Source organism: Erpetoichthys calabaricus, chromosome 15 (genome assembly GCF_900747795.2).
Source record: "Erpetoichthys calabaricus chromosome 15, fErpCal1.3, whole genome shotgun sequence".
Classification (NCBI taxonomy): domain Eukaryota; kingdom Metazoa; phylum Chordata; class Cladistia; order Polypteriformes; family Polypteridae; genus Erpetoichthys; species Erpetoichthys calabaricus.
The window spans coordinates 8,779,048-8,796,793 of record NC_041408.2 but is presented as its reverse complement, the minus strand read 5'-3'; the positions used below and the strand labels follow the sequence as shown (position 1 = coordinate 8,796,793).

The 17,746-nt window shown below is 42.3% G+C and overlaps 1 protein-coding gene across 1 annotated transcript in view; it reads left to right on the top strand.

Moving 5' to 3' along the window:
• LOC114666167 (uncharacterized) overlaps nt 1-17,746 on the top strand; it is a 41,731-nt gene that overhangs the window by 12,346 nt on the left and 11,639 nt on the right. Inside the window, exons 5-9 of the mRNA XM_028820913.2 lie at nt 4,132-4,251; nt 9,929-10,051; nt 10,661-10,743; nt 10,865-10,990; nt 14,721-14,766. Coding sequence (XP_028676746.2) covers nt 4,132-4,251; nt 9,929-10,051; nt 10,661-10,743; nt 10,865-10,990; nt 14,721-14,766 — 498 coding nt within the window. The remainder of the gene's footprint in view (nt 1-4,131; nt 4,252-9,928; nt 10,052-10,660; nt 10,744-10,864; nt 10,991-14,720; nt 14,767-17,746) is intronic.

Below are 17,746 nucleotides of genomic sequence, written 5' to 3'. Positions count from 1 at the left end.
AAAACAACATAGGAATGCTGTGGCCAAAGTGCTTTACAATAAAAGAAGAAAATAAAAACATACAACTAACATAAATAAGATAAATAGAAATAAAATAAATGAACATAAATAAAATAAATAATAAATAGAAGTAAGATTACATAATCACAATGAGGAAACCATCAGTATCACTGAAGGTCACAGAAAGCAAGTGAATAGAAATGAGTCTTTAATCTCGTTTTGAATTGTAGATAACTCCTTTATGTGATGAGATAACGAGTTCCACAGGATAGGAGCAGCAGCTGCACAAGCCCTGTCCCCCTTAGTTTTACACTTGGTACAAGGGACAACAAGAGACAACTGACCAGAAGATCTAAGCACTCTAGATCAGGGGTCCCCAACCCCCGGTTCGCGGCCCACTACCGGGCCGCAGCCGTCTGACAGCTGGGCCGCGAGAGAACTGCCAGCAACGGAGACTCACTCAGACTTTTCAGAACGCTTGGCGGGTGCGGGCTTTGCAGCGGCGCAGAGAGAGGAGAGAGACCGAGGTGAGAGAGAGTATTACAACAAAGTATTTTTATGCTCCCGACAGTTTCCCCATATGACACGAGTCTATAGAAATCGCGTTACTATGAAGTACATTCAGCAGATGCTTTCATTACAATAAAGTGACCTTGAAATGCTTGAACGAAACATCCACAGAGCAGTTAGATCTGTGGTCGCAGCTCAGTTGTGCGCGTTTGCACAACGATCCCCAAACAGAAACATTGTAAAAAAAAAATTTCTTTCTTCGAACTTTCCTTGTACTGTTTTTTTTTTTTTTTTTTTTTGCTGTTTTTGTTTTCTGTTGTTTTCAGTGATACCTTTTGCTTATTGCTTGTCAACATTTGAAAAACATCCATTGGAATTTAACTCATTGTCACCCTCCTATAGAAATGGCAGACACGAAAAAAAGATAGCAGTGTTAATGTTTGTGATGTGCAATCTGTAGGAATGGCAAATGCAAAGCATATGTCTTTGTGATATGCAAAAAAGAAGAAACATCTCGGGTTGCAAACGTATGTGAACTGCTTAATAACTTAATAATAATAGAAATGTTATGTAAATTGTGTATAAAACTGACCGAACCCCCCCCCCCCCCCCACCAACCGGTTCGTGGAAAAATTAAATCTAATAAAGTGGTCCTTGCTGTCAAAAAGGTTGGGGACCACTGCTCTAGATGACTGGTGTAAAGCACACAATTCAGATAAATAGGCAGGAGCAAGCCCATGTAAAGATTTAAAAACTAGCAACAAGATTTTAAAATCAATTCGAAAACTGACAGGCAGCCAGTGTAAAGAAGCTAATATTGGAGAAACAGAGTCATACTTTCTTGCCCCAACCAGAAAGCGAGCGGCAGCATTCTGGACCAACTGTAACCTGGACCATCATCTATATGCTACATCGATCCCTCTCCCACTTGGACAGAGGCAGTGGTGCAGTAAGAATTATGTTTCTAGACTTCTCTAGCGCCTTCAACACCATCCAACCTCTGCTCCTTAGGGACAAGCTGACAGAGATGGGAGTAGATTCATACCTAGTGGCATGGATCGTGGACTATCTTACAAACAGATCTCAGTATGTGCGTCTCGGGAATTGCAGATCTGACATTGTGGTCAGCAACACAGGAGCGCCGCAGGGGACTGTACTTTCTCCGGTCCTGTTCAGCCTATATACATTGGACTTCCAATATAACTCGGAGTCCTGCCACGTGCAAAAGTTTGCTGACGACACTGCTATCGTGGGCTGCATCAGGAGTGGGCAGGAGGAGGAGTATAGAAACCTCATCAAGGACTTTGTTAAATGGTGCGACTTAAACCACCTACAACTGAACACCAGCAAAACCAAGGAACTGGTGGTGGATTTTAGGAGACCCAGGCCCCTCATGGACCCCGTGATCATCAGAGGTGACTGTGTGCAGAGGGTGCAGACCTATAAATACCTGGGAGTGCAGCTGGACGATAAATTGGACTGGACTGCCAATACTGATTCTCTGTGCAAGAGAGGACAGAGCCGACTATACTTCCTTAGAAGACTGGCATCCTTCAACATCTGCAGTAAGATGCTGCAGATGTTCTATCAGATGGTTGTGGCGAGTGCCCTCTTCTATGCGGTGGTGTGCTGGGGAGGCAGCATAAAGAAGAAGGATGCCTCACGCCTGGACAAACTGGTGAGGAAGGCAGGCTCTATTGTTGGCATAGAGCTGGACGGTTTGACATCCGTAGCAGAGCAACGGGCGCTGAGCAGGCTCCTATCAATTATGGAGAATCCACTACATCCATTAAACAGTGTCATCTCCAGACAGAGGAGCAGTTTCAGCGACAGACTGCTGTCACTGTCCTGCTCCACTGACAGACTGAGAAGATCATTCCTCCCCCAAACTATGCGACTCTTCAATTCCACCAGAGGGGGTAAACGTTTAACATTATTCAAGTTATTGTCTGTTTTTTACCTGCATTTTTTATTACTCTTTAATTTAATATTTTTTGCTGCTGGAGTATGTGAATTTCCCCCTGGGATTAATAAAGTATCTATCTATCTATCTATCTATCTATCTATCTATCTATCTATCTATCTATCTATCTATCTATCTATCTATCTATCTATCTATCTATCTATCTATCTATCTATCTATCTATCTGTGTATCAGGGATTTGCTAATCCCAGAATAGAGCGAGTTGCAGTAATCAAGGCGAGAAAAGATAAAAGCATGAGTAGCTTTCTCAAGATCCCTAGAAGATAAAAAAAAGGCTTGATCTTACCTAATAGACGAAGCTGGAAAAAGCAACTCTTAACTACAGAATTTATCTGTTTCTCAAAAGAGAGGTTACTGTCAAAGAGAGCACCAAGATTGCAGACTTGAGGTTTGGAAAAGACAGAGAAAGAGCCGAGAAGTCCAAGACCAGCTGATGGACCCAACTATAAGCACCTCCGTTTTATTTTGATTCAGATCAAGAAAATTATTAGCCATCCAGGATCTTAGTTCAGAAAGACAGTTGTGCAGTTGATTTATTGCAGAGTTCCAGATGGGAATATAAACCTGTGTATCATCAGCATTGCAGTGAAAAGAAATGTTACATTTCCTAAAAATAGCTTCAATAGGGTCAAGGTATATAGAGAACAAAATAGGACCCAAAATGGATCCCTGAGGAACATCACATTTAAGAGGAGAACTAGATGAAAAAAAGGAATTTAAAGTCACTGAAAAGTGTCTACCAGTTAGTTCTGACCTGAACCAGTTAAGAGCAGCTCCTTTAAGCCCAAGCTGCAAAGACTTGTGCACAGATCAAATGAACGACGTGACCACCAGGGCACTCCAGCCACCCCAAACACCCTAATACACCAGACACAGGCACAAGTGTTGCACAGCACACATTTGTGGGGAAGCACTTTTCCCTTGTTCCCCACAGCAGCATTGTACAAGCACTAAGCACAATTCATCACAGTCCTTTCTTCTCTTCTCTTTTCCACCTCCACTCTTCCCTCAAGCTTCATCCGGAAGTTCTCCAGGTGTTCCACAATCTCCTTCCGGCTGCACTTCCGGGTGTGGCGGCAGCCCTGCAGAGGAGGGCTCAGCCATTCTCCATGTGCCCCCTGTCAGTGGCCACAGGCCCTGAGAGTGTTGAGGTTCTATGCTCCAACCCTGTGGCACCATAGTCAGCCAGGGGAGTTGCCCTCTGTCATCCCGGGGAAGCTCCTTTCCCCGGTCCTTTCGTTAGAAAGGCATCCTAGCCGTCTGTCCATCACACAAGAATCGTACTATGTAACTCTTTCGGTATGCATGCATGAATGTTCTGTGCATTCACAATACAAATCAGCATTTAGCGCAGATTGGGTAGTGACATTCCCATCCAACACTGGCTACCTCAGCTCTGCTGACCTTGCAAAGCATCATAGGAAACGGCAGGGGATGAAAATAGTTTGTCTAAGCTGGCCACCAACAAACAAGGTCACCACTAAACCCAGCAAATCAAAAAACACCAAACAAACTCTGCCACATTTCTCCACTCAACAACACTAGTAGTCATCCATGATGTGTACTAAATCTCCTGCCTTTGGTTCTCTCAGTTATTTTTCTTAAACTTTTAAAGCACATTCTTTTTTCCCCTGCAGTGACAAAGGAAACAGTAGTGCAGATGGGGCTTCTAGAGCCCATCTTAGAGCTGCTTGGGTCTGGAGACCAGACTGTTCAGTGCAACTCCTGTGCGTGTGTGGCTATGTTGGCAACTTCAGGTAAGAACAAAGTAGCATTGTCAAGTCAATTTAATCATTTTATTTGTAAAAACTGAGGCCATTTGTTTTACTATTGCATATCAGCAATGTCAGGGAAACTTAGATGACACTGTGTAATCCAGGTGGTGTTGGACTGAATTTAGATGATGTTGTGATGGGAGATTTTACATATAACTTGATAAATATTTTGTATTTCTTTATTTGTAATTTAGGCAAAGCAAGGTAATTTAGTGTTTACCCCCCCCCCCCCCCCTTTACAACTGAGTTTCTTTGAATTTTACAACAGGATTTGGGGGTTGGGCGGCACGGTGGCGCAGTGGGTAGCGCTGCTGCCTCGCAGTTAGGAGACACGGGTTCGCTTCCCGGGTCCACCCTTCGTGGAGTTTGCATGTTCTCCCCGTGTCTGCGTGGGTTTCCTCCGGGTGCTCCGGTTTCCTCCCACAGTCCAAAGACATGCAGGTTAGGTGGATTGGCGATTCTAAATTAGCCCTAGTGTGTGCTTGGTGTGTGGGTGTGTTTGTGTGTGCCCTGCGGTGGGTTGGCACCCTGCCTGGGATTGGTTCCTGCCTTGTGCCCTGTGTTGGCTGGGATTGGCTCCAGCAGACCCCCGTGACCCTGTGTTCGGATTCAACGGGTTGGAAAATGGATGGATGGATGGATTTGGGGGGTGTGCTTTAAACCAGTTTGGCAAGTGTTTCTCTGCTAAAGTCTTTCAACCCCCTGCAAGAAAGCCATTAACACATATGGTCTTGGGGGTGGCAGGTATTAAGATGTTCTATTTCCCCATTGGTCTGAGGTATGCTGTTTGGAATTGGCTTGGATCAGAAGCTTTTAAGTACCATGATGTCCTATTGGCTCTAGGGGTTGGACAGAACATCTATAAATGTACGTGCTTAACCTCACAATCTCTCTCTCTTGCTAACCTGTGATGACAAAGACAACACAGTGAAGAGCACAGTTTAGCAGCCATTTTGAACAGACATGTGGCTGAAAGCTGAGCACTAATGATGCCTTAACTAGAGACATTTAAGTAACTACAAGTCTGTGTGCCGCCTGAACTACATATCACCATTTAATCAGGTTGTATGGTTGCCAATATTCAAATGTACTTTGCATTTTGTTATTATTTATGAATATTATCAGTAATACATTATTTTATGTGTAACCTAACTTCTGCTTGTCTTTTTACTACATCTAATTGCCTGAGGTTATAGATATAGAAGGGAAGGTGGGGATAAATTATATCCTATAATACCTTATAAACAGTGGTAAGTCTGTGAGATCAGGCATTTTGACAAAGGCTACTTATTAATAATACAATAGGGGAAAGTACAGCAACATATTACTCTACCAAGATAAAACAGATGACAATGCAGAATTTTTATTAAGTATCTGTACTCTGACACTCATCTGTATATTACTGAGCTAGTCTGCAATAAATAACAAGAATTTAATCACGCTCCCCACCTCCCGACACCACTGTCCATTTTTAAACCCATCCTATATTTAAATCAGTTAGGGCAGCTACATCTTTCCTGTGTTATCAATTAGTTCAAACACCATTTAGGTGCCGGTTGATAACGTCGGTTCTTTACAATGATAATCTGCAGAGATTGTTTGGTCAATTCAGTCTTAATAAGCTAATAGTATTGCTTTTCCCCTTTCATTTATTTTCTGAGAAGTGTCTTTATTTGTACTTTTACTAGTTCACTTACCTAAAGTGGCAGAAGGAGGGCCTGCAGATGTTTCCACATGTACCTCGTGCCCAGCGCACACTCAAGCAGCTCATAACAGCAACTTTCTTACTTCCAGCAGTCTGCTAGTGCTTCATTAACTTGTACTGAGGATCTGTTTGCCCTCAGTAGCGACTATTGGTTAAAAATAGGAAAGTATTAAAAAAACAAAGAAATACTAGTTGGTGTAACCACTGTCAAGGTGAAACTGAAACAGTAAACTTATTCAGAGTCGCACAGAACATTTCTCTCTTTTAAGATGGACAAGTGCACAAATTTGCCAATGCTTTTCAATGGGAAGTTTTGAAATTTTAAAACTTTGCACAGCACAATCTGTTTGAGATATCTGAATGAAAATTGAACTGTCTTGACAAATTTCTTTGAAGAGTAAGTGTGGCATATCTCAATAAAATTGGTCCACGAGGTGGTGGAGTTGTTTCATTTGGATGGATGGACAGATAGGCTGTTCGTTATCGAAAGAGGTGCTTCGTGCATTATATGTGATCGCACCTACAAATAGTCAAATAATGGATGGATGGGAACAGCAGCAGAAAAACTGAGAGCAGATCCATACATTTCAGATGCAATCTTAAAAACATATATTTGAATTATATATATATATACATATATATATATATATATATATATATATATATATATATATATATATATATATATATATATATATATATATATATATATATATACATACAGTCAAACTCGGTTATAGTGAGTTTGACGGGACCGACACTATTTGCTTGTTATAACAGGAATTCGATATAACCGGGAAATCTGAATTTGACTAATAATAATGATTTATTATTAGTAATAGTGATTTTTTGAAAAAAATATACATTTAGCCCATAATGAAAACATACATTAAGTACAATATACTATTTTCTAAGAAAGTCCAAAATACTTTTTTGTTTTAAACTTTATAATCTACAGTCATGCGGTTTGCCTCTTAAAACGCTTGCTTTTTCGCGTCAGTCCCTTGTTAAAATGCCATCAATCTATTGCAGGCATTTTCGGCATCAAACAATGTTGGTAAACTGCATTCTGGTAAATCCAATATGCCACCGGCGTCTTCCTCCTTGTCATCTTCATCGTCGTCTTCTTTTTGAAGCAACGCGTTTATGATTTCGTTTTCAGTAGGAATTCCGCTAGTAAACAATTCGTCATCCACGTGTTGATAGTCATAATAATTTACATTATTAATTTCAATATTGTTCAAGCAAACCCATATAGATAACAGCAATTCATCCTCTTCTTCAAAAATATCAGGTGTTGATTTCCTGAAGCAATTCTGTATGGTAGCAGTCATCACATTGTTCCAGGCAATAGATAAGGAAATTTATTGCATATTCAAATTTATTCTGCTAGTGGCTCGCAAAAGTCCAGGATGTGGTCAAATGTTGTTCGTAAAAACCGAGATTTGTCTCGTTATAGCTGGGCAAATTTACATGCGAATAGCTGGTATATCTTTCAAAAATAAATTTTACATTATAACCGAGAAATCGTTATAACCAAGCTTGTTAAAACCGAGTTTGACTGTATATATATATACAATACCCCATAATGACAACGTAAAAAAAGTTTACTTGAGGTTTTTGCAAATTTATTAAAAATAAAAAAATTGAGAAAGCACATGTACATAAGTATTCACAATCTTTGCCGTGAAGCTCGAAATTGAACTCAGGTGCATCCTGTTTCCCCTGATCATCCTTGAGATGTTTCTGCAGCCTAATTGGAGTCCACCTGTGGTAAATTCAGTTGACTGGACATGATTTGGAAAGGCACACACCTGTCTATATAAGGTCCCACAGTTGACAGTTCATGTCGGAGCACAAACCAAGCATGAAGTCAAAGGAATTGTCTGTAGACCTCCGAGACAGGACTGTCTCGAGGCACAAATCTGGGGAAGGTTACAGAAAAATTTCTGCTGCTTTGAAGGTCCCAATGAGCACAGTGGCCTCCATCATCCGTAAGTGGAAGAAGTTCGAAACCACCAGGACTCTTCCTAGAGCTGGCTGGCCATCTAAACTGAGCGATCGGGGGAGAAGGGCCTTAGTCAAGGAGGTGACCAAGAACCCGATGGTCACTCTGTCAGAGCTGCAGAGGTCCTCTGTGCAGAGAGGAGAACCTTCCAGAAGGACAACCATCTCTGCAGCAATCCACCAATCAGGCCTGTATGGTATGGTAGAGTGGCCAGACGGAAGCCACTCCTTATTAAAAGGCACATGGCAGCCCACCTGGAGTTTGCCAAAAGGCACCTGAAGGACTCTCAGACCATGAGAAAGAAAATTCTCTGGTCTAATGAGACAAAGATTGAACTCTTTGGTGTGAATGCCAGGCATCACGTTTGGAGGAAACCTGGCACCATCCCTACAGTGAAGCATAGTGGTGGCAGCATCATGCTGCGGGGATGTTTTTCAGCGTCAGGAACTGGGAGACTAGTCAGGATAAAGGGAAAGATGACTGCAGCAATGTACAGAGACATCCTGGATGAAAACCTGCTCCAGAGCGCTCTTGACCTCAGACTGGGGTGACGGTTCATCTTTCAGCAGGACAACGACCCTAAACACACAGCCAAGATATCAAAGGAGTGGCTTCAGGACAACTTTGTGAATGTCCTTGAGTGGCCCAGCCAGAGCCCAGACTTGAATCCGATTGAACATCTCTGGAGAGATCTTAAAATGGCTGTGCACCGACGCTTAACATCCAACCTGATGGAGCTTGAGAGGTGCTGCAAAGAGGAATGGGCGAAACTGACCAAGGATAGGTGTGCCAAGCTTGTGGCATCATATTCAACAAGACTTGAGGCTGGAATTGCTGCCAAAGGTGCATCGACAAAGTATTGAGCAAAGGCTGTGAATACTTACGGACATGGGATTTCTCAGTTTTTTTATTTTTAATTAATTTGCAAAAATCTCAAGTAAACTTTTTTCACGTTGTCATTATGGGGTGTTGTGTGCAGAATTCTGAGGAAAAAAAATGAATTTAATCCATTTTGGAATAAGGCTGTAACATAACAAAATGTGTAAGAAATGATGCGCTGGGAATACTTTCTGGATGCACTGTATATTGCATTTTTTTCAATAATTTTCTTGAACATTCCGGTTGATTTTGCGACTTCTCTCATCGCATTAAGTATCATAGTTCGCATGTGGAACCAAAGTTTTTGCGCGAATCTAAGAGAGACGCTGCAGGCCGAGGGGAGCCGGGAGGGGCCCTCTTCACTTACATGTCGCTCTACCTCTCACCACGTTTTGGAGCGTACCTTGCCTTCGCTTAGCTAGCGATACCTGTTTGTTCAACAGACATTTTCATCTACAGATTGTTAGGGAGTAACGTTTGACGATTTTGAGAGAGACATCAGAGCTACATGTGTTTTAGAGGGTAGCTGCTGATTGCCAGAAATATCACGGCCATGGTGGGGGTGCTCTCCCGTCAGAGCTGAACACAATCAGATACAGTGCCCATGTTTGAAATTGAAGCGTACCTACCTTCCGTTTGGCCGAAATTACATTTTCTTTTTATTGATTTTTAAAGTTTGTCTTGGGCAGTGCCGTGGGGGACAGCTAGTATACTATAATATTGAAAGGAGTTTCCACATATTTTTAAGCTATATTGCAACATATTTCATTTATTAAGTTGTTACTTTGGACTCCTGTCATGTATTTTGGGTTGAAAAATCTAAGAATCTCAAATCCCAGATTGGTTCATTTGCATGGGTAAGTATTCAATGCGGGGTGTAATTATGACTTTGTTAACCCTATAGAATCTAACACTTTGGAACTCGGAATGGGAAAGATGAAGATATGTTTTGAAATATGGAAGCTTGTGCATTAAACAGGAGGCATTGTTCCTTTATAATGTTGTAGATGAACCATTGATAAAATCATTCATTTACCCGCTGTAATTTGTTGTTTGTTTATTCATAGCCTCTAACAGGGAAGCCATTGTGTATGCAGGTGGAATTTTACCACTACTAGTTCTTTGCAAATCTTATGAACCACGGGTACAGCAGAATGCCGTTGGTGCCATACTGAATCTCACCAGATCCGGTAAGACTGAGAAATGTAAAGTGTCTGTATTGACCTGGGTTAAGTCGTGTTCATTTTTGATTACATGTGGTGTCTTATATGCCAAGTGCAGGACATCTATAGGGCTGTGATCAACAGTGCACTACCACTCCTGACTGTCAGAGAACGCTGTCAGTAACTCCTTCTACTCTTTTGCCTCCAGGACAGACCAGACTCCGGAGTTTTGATGTTGCACGTGGCACCCCAAACCTAATTTCACTATGCTTGTGCTTTTTTTCACAGTGGCGTAGTTGGCAGGATTTTACATCTGAGAACAGTGGAGACAGGGACTCAAGTAGTTATAATACTTTAAGATAACTGGCATATTGTGAATAATTTTATTTTCAACCTGTTTACAAGACTTGCATCAAATTACTAAATCAGGTCTTTCTTGTGGTAGCTGCTACGTTTCCAAAACTGTTAAAAAAAAGAAGACGTTTAGAACGTGGCTGAATTTGTTTTTCGATTTATGAGTAACGTCAAACCTAAAGTGGAAATCTTCTTTTTAAACGGATCTTGCTTGGGAACACACTTATGGAAAGAGAACCTTCCGAGTAAAAACGAGTTTATTGCTCTGCTTATTTATTTCAGAGACGACCCGAGAAGTCTTGTGTAAAGAAGGAGCCCTCCCGCTGCTCATGATTTTACTTCAGTCTCCCGATTCTGAAATTCAGGTAAACCAACATGTCAAACTTGTCACCTCCTGAGAAGCTCTATCAAAAACACTGATGAAGTATAAGAACTCAGTCAGTCTTTTCCACACTTTTTGTCTCATTGGTGGTTTTCTCTTTGCAGTATTACAGCTGTGCCGCCCTCAGCAACATTGCCACCTGCCCTGGGCACCACATGGCCCTGCTGCAGGTTGGGAACTGCTTTCTGCTTAAGACTTTGCTGTCCCTCATGCTGTCCTCTGTTGAAAAGGTAAATAAACGGCGACATCTTTAAAGTATTCATTGCCTTGATTACATCCTACAACCCCTCCAGTATCCAACTTGAAAGTTATACAGAGGCCCATTATCCACCATGTCTGAAAAGGTAATGCCAACTTATTACATTATGAGGGCACCTGTTTTCTCAATGGGAGTGTTTTTTTTACCTCTACGAAGGTGAAGCAGTGAAAGAGAAATGAGGGAAGCAAGAATTATTATTCTTTATACACCCAAACAATGCAATCTTTGCAAAAGTTTGGTTGTTGTCAGGCTTCTCAGTTACGCTTGAGGGCTTTTTAGATCCTGTCTCAGTGATGAACGTCGCATGCTCTTTTGTTGTTTTCACACAGCGGATTCAGAGAGTAATTAGACCCCTTTATTATCTGCACACTTTATTGTGTTATAAATTTCACTTTTATGGTGGCACAGTGGTGCAGTGTGTAGCGCTGCTGCCTTGCAGTTAGGAGACCCGAGTTCGGTTCCTGGGTCCTCCCTGCATGAAGTTTTGCATGTTCTCCTCGTGTCTGCGTGGGTTTTCCTCCCACAGTCCAAAGACATGCAGGTTAGGTGCATTGGCGATCCTAAATTGTCCTCGGTGTGTGGGTGTGTGTCCTGCGGTGGGTTGGCACCCTGCCTGGGATTGGTTCCTGCCTTGCACCCTGTGTTGGCTGGGACTGGCTCCAGCAGACCCCTGTGTTCGGTTTCAGCGGGTTGGAAAATGGATGGATGGATGGATGGATGGATGGATGGATTTCACTTTCAATTTATACATCCGCCAATTTTGGCCATCAATCTATGCTCAATAGCCCACAATGACAACATGAAAATATATGTTCAGAAAGGTTTTGTGACCACCAGGGGACACCACCGAGCCCCCAATCTCCAGACACAACCACATCAAGACAGTCCTGGTTGCAAATAAACATTTTTTTTACTTTCACAGTCCATACCACGATCTTCAATGCACAATACTCCTTCTCCTCCAGGTGAGTTTTGCTCTCTGCCTCCCAACTCTGACTCAACTGGAGGAGGCCGAATGGCTTCTTTTTATGATGGACCCAGACGTACTGCTGGTGCCAAGGCATAGCCCAGTGGAAGCTCTTCCAGGTTGAGTGGAGGCCCCCCAAAACAGGGAATCCTTCTCCCTGCAGCGCCCTTTGGTGGCACCCAAGGATCCCAACAGGATTGTCCCTCAGAACTACAAATTCCATGGATCCCTGCAGGTGTCCATACTGGGTCCATGCCAGCAGAACACTGCCATCTGTTGTATTGGAGGAGGAACAACCTCCCCTAGCCCATCCATTAACCTTTCACCCTGACTGGAATAATTCAGCCCCATCCCAGCTGGGATATGACTCATCCCATTTTCTTCTTCTCTTATGGATTTCTGGCTAGGTAAGGATCCACCTTCCATCCCATTCAGGAAGCCAGGCCATCCACCATGGCGCTTACAGTTTGCAACTTTATTAAAAATCAAAAACTGAAATCTCTCCTTCATAGAAATATTCTGACCCTTAGCTGTGGCACTCCTCATCGTGCTCAGGTGCCTCGTGTTTGCTTTAACTCTCCCTGAATTGTGTATAGAACTAGATTGGACTCAACCTGTGGCCAAGTGATTTGATTGGACATCAATTAGAAAGGCACCCGTGTGCCTGTGTGTAGGAGCAGGGCTGTCTTAACAGCATTATAGGCCCCCAGTCAAAGCAGTGCCCTGGGGTCCCTAATACACAACCACTCAGCAAGTCACAACATACAGAGATTAGCATGGGACACTTGTGCTCATGGGGCCCCCGGGCAACTGCCCAGCGTGCCAATGCGTTAAGACTGCCCTGTGTAGGAGGTCAGTAGTTCAAACTGCATGTCTAACCAACCTATGAAGTTCAAGGAACTCTCTGCAGACCTCCGTAATTAAATTGTGATTAGGCCTAGATCAGGGTAAGGGGATCAAACCGTTTCTCAAGCTTTACATGTTCCCAGCAGCACAGTGGCCTCAAGAATTCTAAAATGGAAGAAGTTTGGAACCACCAGGACTCCAACCAGAGTTGGTCAAACTGAATAACCAGGAAAGAAGGACCTTGGTCAAGGAGGTGATCAAGAATCCAATGGTCACTTCTAACACAGCTTCAGAAGTCCTCTGCTGAGATGGGAGAGCCTGTTAGAAAGATGGCGGCATTTATGGTAGAGATGCCTGGACGGAAGCCACTCTTGAATAAAAAGTGTATGACAGCCCGCTTGGACTTGGAGAGCATGAGAAAAAAAAGAATCTCTGGTTCTCTTTGACAAAAATTGAACTCTTCCAGTCGTATTCCAAGCACTGTGCCTTGGTGAAGACCAGGCATTGCTCATCACCTCCCTAATGACTGCACCCTGCAAAGCAGTATGTCAAATGAATAGACAAGAGCCAGAAAAAGGTTTGGGGCAGCCTCCTGTATGCTTGAAGGCTTTCTGAAAATTTGAAAATTGATTTTAGGATATAGCGGGTTGGACTGACTGACTGACTGATTGCACAATAGTACAGATTCGCGTCCAGAACAGAACTGCCTTGGATGAGGCAAAGGTAAAGGAAAGGCAGAGGAAGTGACATCGTCAGGACCGGAAATAATGTTGTCAGGGCTGGGACCTGAAGTGACGTCATGAGCCAACATAACCCAAAAGCTCCCTCTAAACCCCAGCCACATCGAAACCACCCCCAACCTGCCTTCCCAGAAACCAGAAGTGACATCAGTCGGGGCTAGGCGGAATTTCCTGTAACTGGTCTGCAGTAGACAGATAGATAGATAGATAGATAGATAGATAGATAGATAGATAGATAGATAGATAGATAGATAGATAGATAGATAGATAGATAGATACTTTATTAATCCCAATGGGAAATTCAGATTTTCCAGCAGCAGCATACTGATACAATAAATAATATTAAATTAAAGAATGATAATAATGCAGGTGAAAAAAAGACAATAAATTTGTATAATGTTAAGGATTAGCACACTCTGCCACCCCCTGGCCTGGCGTGGAATTACCCTCATTCGAGCCCTTTAGTTGCGTCTCATGTGCACATGTGTGACATGTGGCATACTGACACATGTGCTTCTTGCCTTACATCCAGTGTTGCTGGAATAAGAAGAATCACACTTTAATAAAATAAGCATTAGTTTAAAAAGTAATCAAACTACCTCAGGCATATTACTTTTAACGTGCGACCCTTAAAACTGCTCCCGAGATTGTGCTATGCGATTACTGCTGTACGTTCAGCTTATCAACATATATGTAGCGACTTATGAAATACTGAGATGGGTTATTTCTGCAAGGAAAAGGAACAATGCAATCGACTGACCATCTGCCTCAGGACATTTATCTTTCTGGGCACTTCCACCATTTTGTAGCTCTGACTCCTGTACATGTGTATGAAGCAAAGACTTGGGCAGACTACGAAATCCTTAAGTGTAACCCAGTTAAGAGTTTACATGGCCAAATAACCCGCTTTTTATTTTCTAACCAGACTAAGGGTATACATGACATTTTTGTACTTGGATTTCTGTAAATAGCCAGAAATGTTGACTTGGTTCTAAACCACACATGCTAGAATTTTGTATTAGTATACAGGAGCTAATCTCGATTCATTTCCTAAATTGGAACTGTACAACAGCCCCTTGTATGGTGTTTTTAGAGTTCAACTCATTTCTTTTTTTTATACTTTATTAATTCACATATTCTTTTCACAGATCTGCTGTCAGTCATGTTGTTGCCTACAAAATTTGTCTGTGAATGGTAAGAAAATAAATATTTTACCTAATGCTCCCTTTTAAAAAGCATTCTAGTGTGGTGTACGGCAGGTAACGGGGTACTTGAGTGAATAGCCTGTAGCTATATCATGTATCATTGGGCGCTTTTTTCAGGAACAAAGGACTTTTCTTTAAAAACTTAGGATTTTTTTTTTAGTGTTCCCACAACAGGAACTGTGTTATTGTCTGTTTACCCCTTACACTTGTCAAGTTCGTTTTTGGATAGGTCTATTCCCGCACCCTAAATAATAACACACACTTACATAGATACACACACATGCTCAGACCCTAACCACAACAGTGCCCTACAAATGACACACACACACAGTTGGCTAACGTTTAGCACTTTAAACCACACAAGTGCTATAAGAATAACACAACTTGTCACTCTCTCAGCACATCAAAAGACTTATTTATTATCGGCACAAACAACATACAATGTTTTAAATAAATCTCAGACCTAAATATTACTTTTGGTCTCCAAGAAAATATTAAAACATACAAAGACTCAGCATCCTTGACTATAGGCCATTTATTAGCCAAGAATGCCTTACTTGACGTCCTGTTCCCTACTATTGAGTGGAGCTCTCACCCTCAGCCTTAATAAACCTCGCAGCACAGAGGTAATGGCAAATCTCCAGCAGCACCAGGTGCTCAAAGAAATCTACCTTATTATTTCAATCACTCTAGACATTAAGACAAAGCATAGAAAGATGAAAAGAAGTTACTATTTATTAAAGAACAATAGCAATAGAAAATAAAATCGATAGTAAAGTCTGGATAAAATCATCTAAAAAAAAAAAAGCTTACTGAAAGGAATCAGCGATGTCAAGGATGAAAGTCCCAGGGCAGTGCTTGATTTAGCAATCGGATGTTCATAAAAATGCTGCTAACTGACAATCTGATGAAAGCTGGTCACACGTGTCTTTGTTTTCTTTTCTGACGTCGCTCTTCCGTTGTCGCTGTTTCTCTTCTTCTAACGTTGCTTTCAAATGAGGCATATTTATTATAAAGTTTCATGCCGTGATTTTATAACCCATAATTGTTGCATGCACCTGATTGGCTGGCTGTCAATATGATGGATGAATTTTGCTCAAACTCTTTAACCTATCTTTTCCCAGATAATAAAGTTCTTTGATGTTGCCTAAAACATCGCCATGTCCGTTTTTCCCAGGCTGTAAACCAAATTGTTGTCCCAGATGTCCATCCATAAAGTAATCAATAGCCTTGAGGTATTGGCTCAGTCTTCCTTTCCCAGGCTGTAATACTAATTTAGCACTAAGCTGTGAACAACTGTTATAAAAGTGAGGTGTAAGGGAAGAGGATGCTTTTTTTATTATAATGCTGTGAATTATGGCGCTATATATAGGCGCCCGACCTGGCACAAATTCACACTGAGGCACGTGTCAAACTCACAAGACTTTTATTTTTCTTCACCTGTGGGGCACGTCTTCCCCGTGAGCCCCACAGGCAATACACAGTCCCAAGCACTTAATCGAAACAACCAACCCTTCGTCTGGCACCACCACTCCTCAAAGGCAACCTCGTCCTCTTCCTCCCGATTCTGGCCCCAGAGTAGTGGGCTGCAGGCTCCTTTTGTAGCCTTCCCAGAAGTGCTCCAGGTGGTAATTGGCCTGATTAGGCTGCACTTCTGGGTGTGGCTGCATTCCAGCCCACAGAGGCTCATTAAGCCGTGCAGCTTCTCTGGGTGGTGGCCACAGATTCCCACACCTGTGGCCCCGATGTAACCCAGGAGGGCTGCCACCACGTGTTCTGGAGGACATAGAGTGCATCTCATGGCTTCTCCCCCGGATCCAGTGTTGAAGGGGCGTCCCGGCTGGGCATGGGACCCGACCGCCCATCACAATGCCTCTTATATCTGAATTCATCTTGTTAGGATTGAGCAAAATATAATTATAATAATTTGTAGATTGTATACCCCATAACAGGAACACAAGCTATTTGTAGTTCCTGGTAGGTAGTCTGTGGTACTTTTCTTATTTCCTACTTCAGGGTATAAACTTTTTGTGCAACCAGTAGCTATCAAGGATAAGGCTCAAGGGATGAATTGTGAGGCTGGGTGACCACAAGCACTGGCACCATCTTACAAATCTGTTAGTGGTTGGAAGTTATCAGTTGATGATGGAGTGCTGCACTTCTCCCTGGTACACCATTTCATGCACTGCAGCGAAGCAATAATCTTCCCTGGGAATTCCCGATCACACCGTCGCTCTTCATCGCCACCTCCCTGCTACACCACGCCATACACCGCATCAAAGGAATATTCTGTCCCGTGAACTTGCGATCATTTTGAAGCAATAAGATCGAGGTGTTCCCCCATGAACTCCCAATCGCACCACACTTCACACCACATCTCTCTTCATGGCTGCCTCCCTGGTGCGCTGTGCCATGTGTAATGGGCTAGAATTCAGTATTCTAAAGAAAATGACATTTCTATGTGCTGCTTAGTGTAATGGGCTATAAACCTGTGTTTTAAAGAAAAGGCAGAATTTCTGGAAAATTTTGCTACAGGTTATTGCTGATGGCTATCTACAGGACATAAATATTTACCTGTCTTGCTAAAGAGTCACCTGCTTTGAATAGTCAGACTGCTTAGATTTAGTATCTCATCTACACACAATGTGGGGAAACAGAACTGTCTCCTTCCTTGGAAAATTAACGAGTTCTGGGGACATTGGTTTCTAATCAAGTACTCAAAGTAAATGTGTTTACACTATTTGTTATGCAGAGGAAATTGGCTTGCACCATTGTGTTCACTGATTGCCATGTTGATCTATGCAGAAATTGAAACATTTATATATTTCTGGGAAAATTAGAATAAAGAGAACAGAGAAGTATGGTCTGAGACTCGGGACTGCTGCCTGTTTCTTTTATGCTTTTCACCATATCATTATGGCTACACTCTGTAGCAACAGTGGCTTGTACCTGGCCCAGGTTCCCCTCGA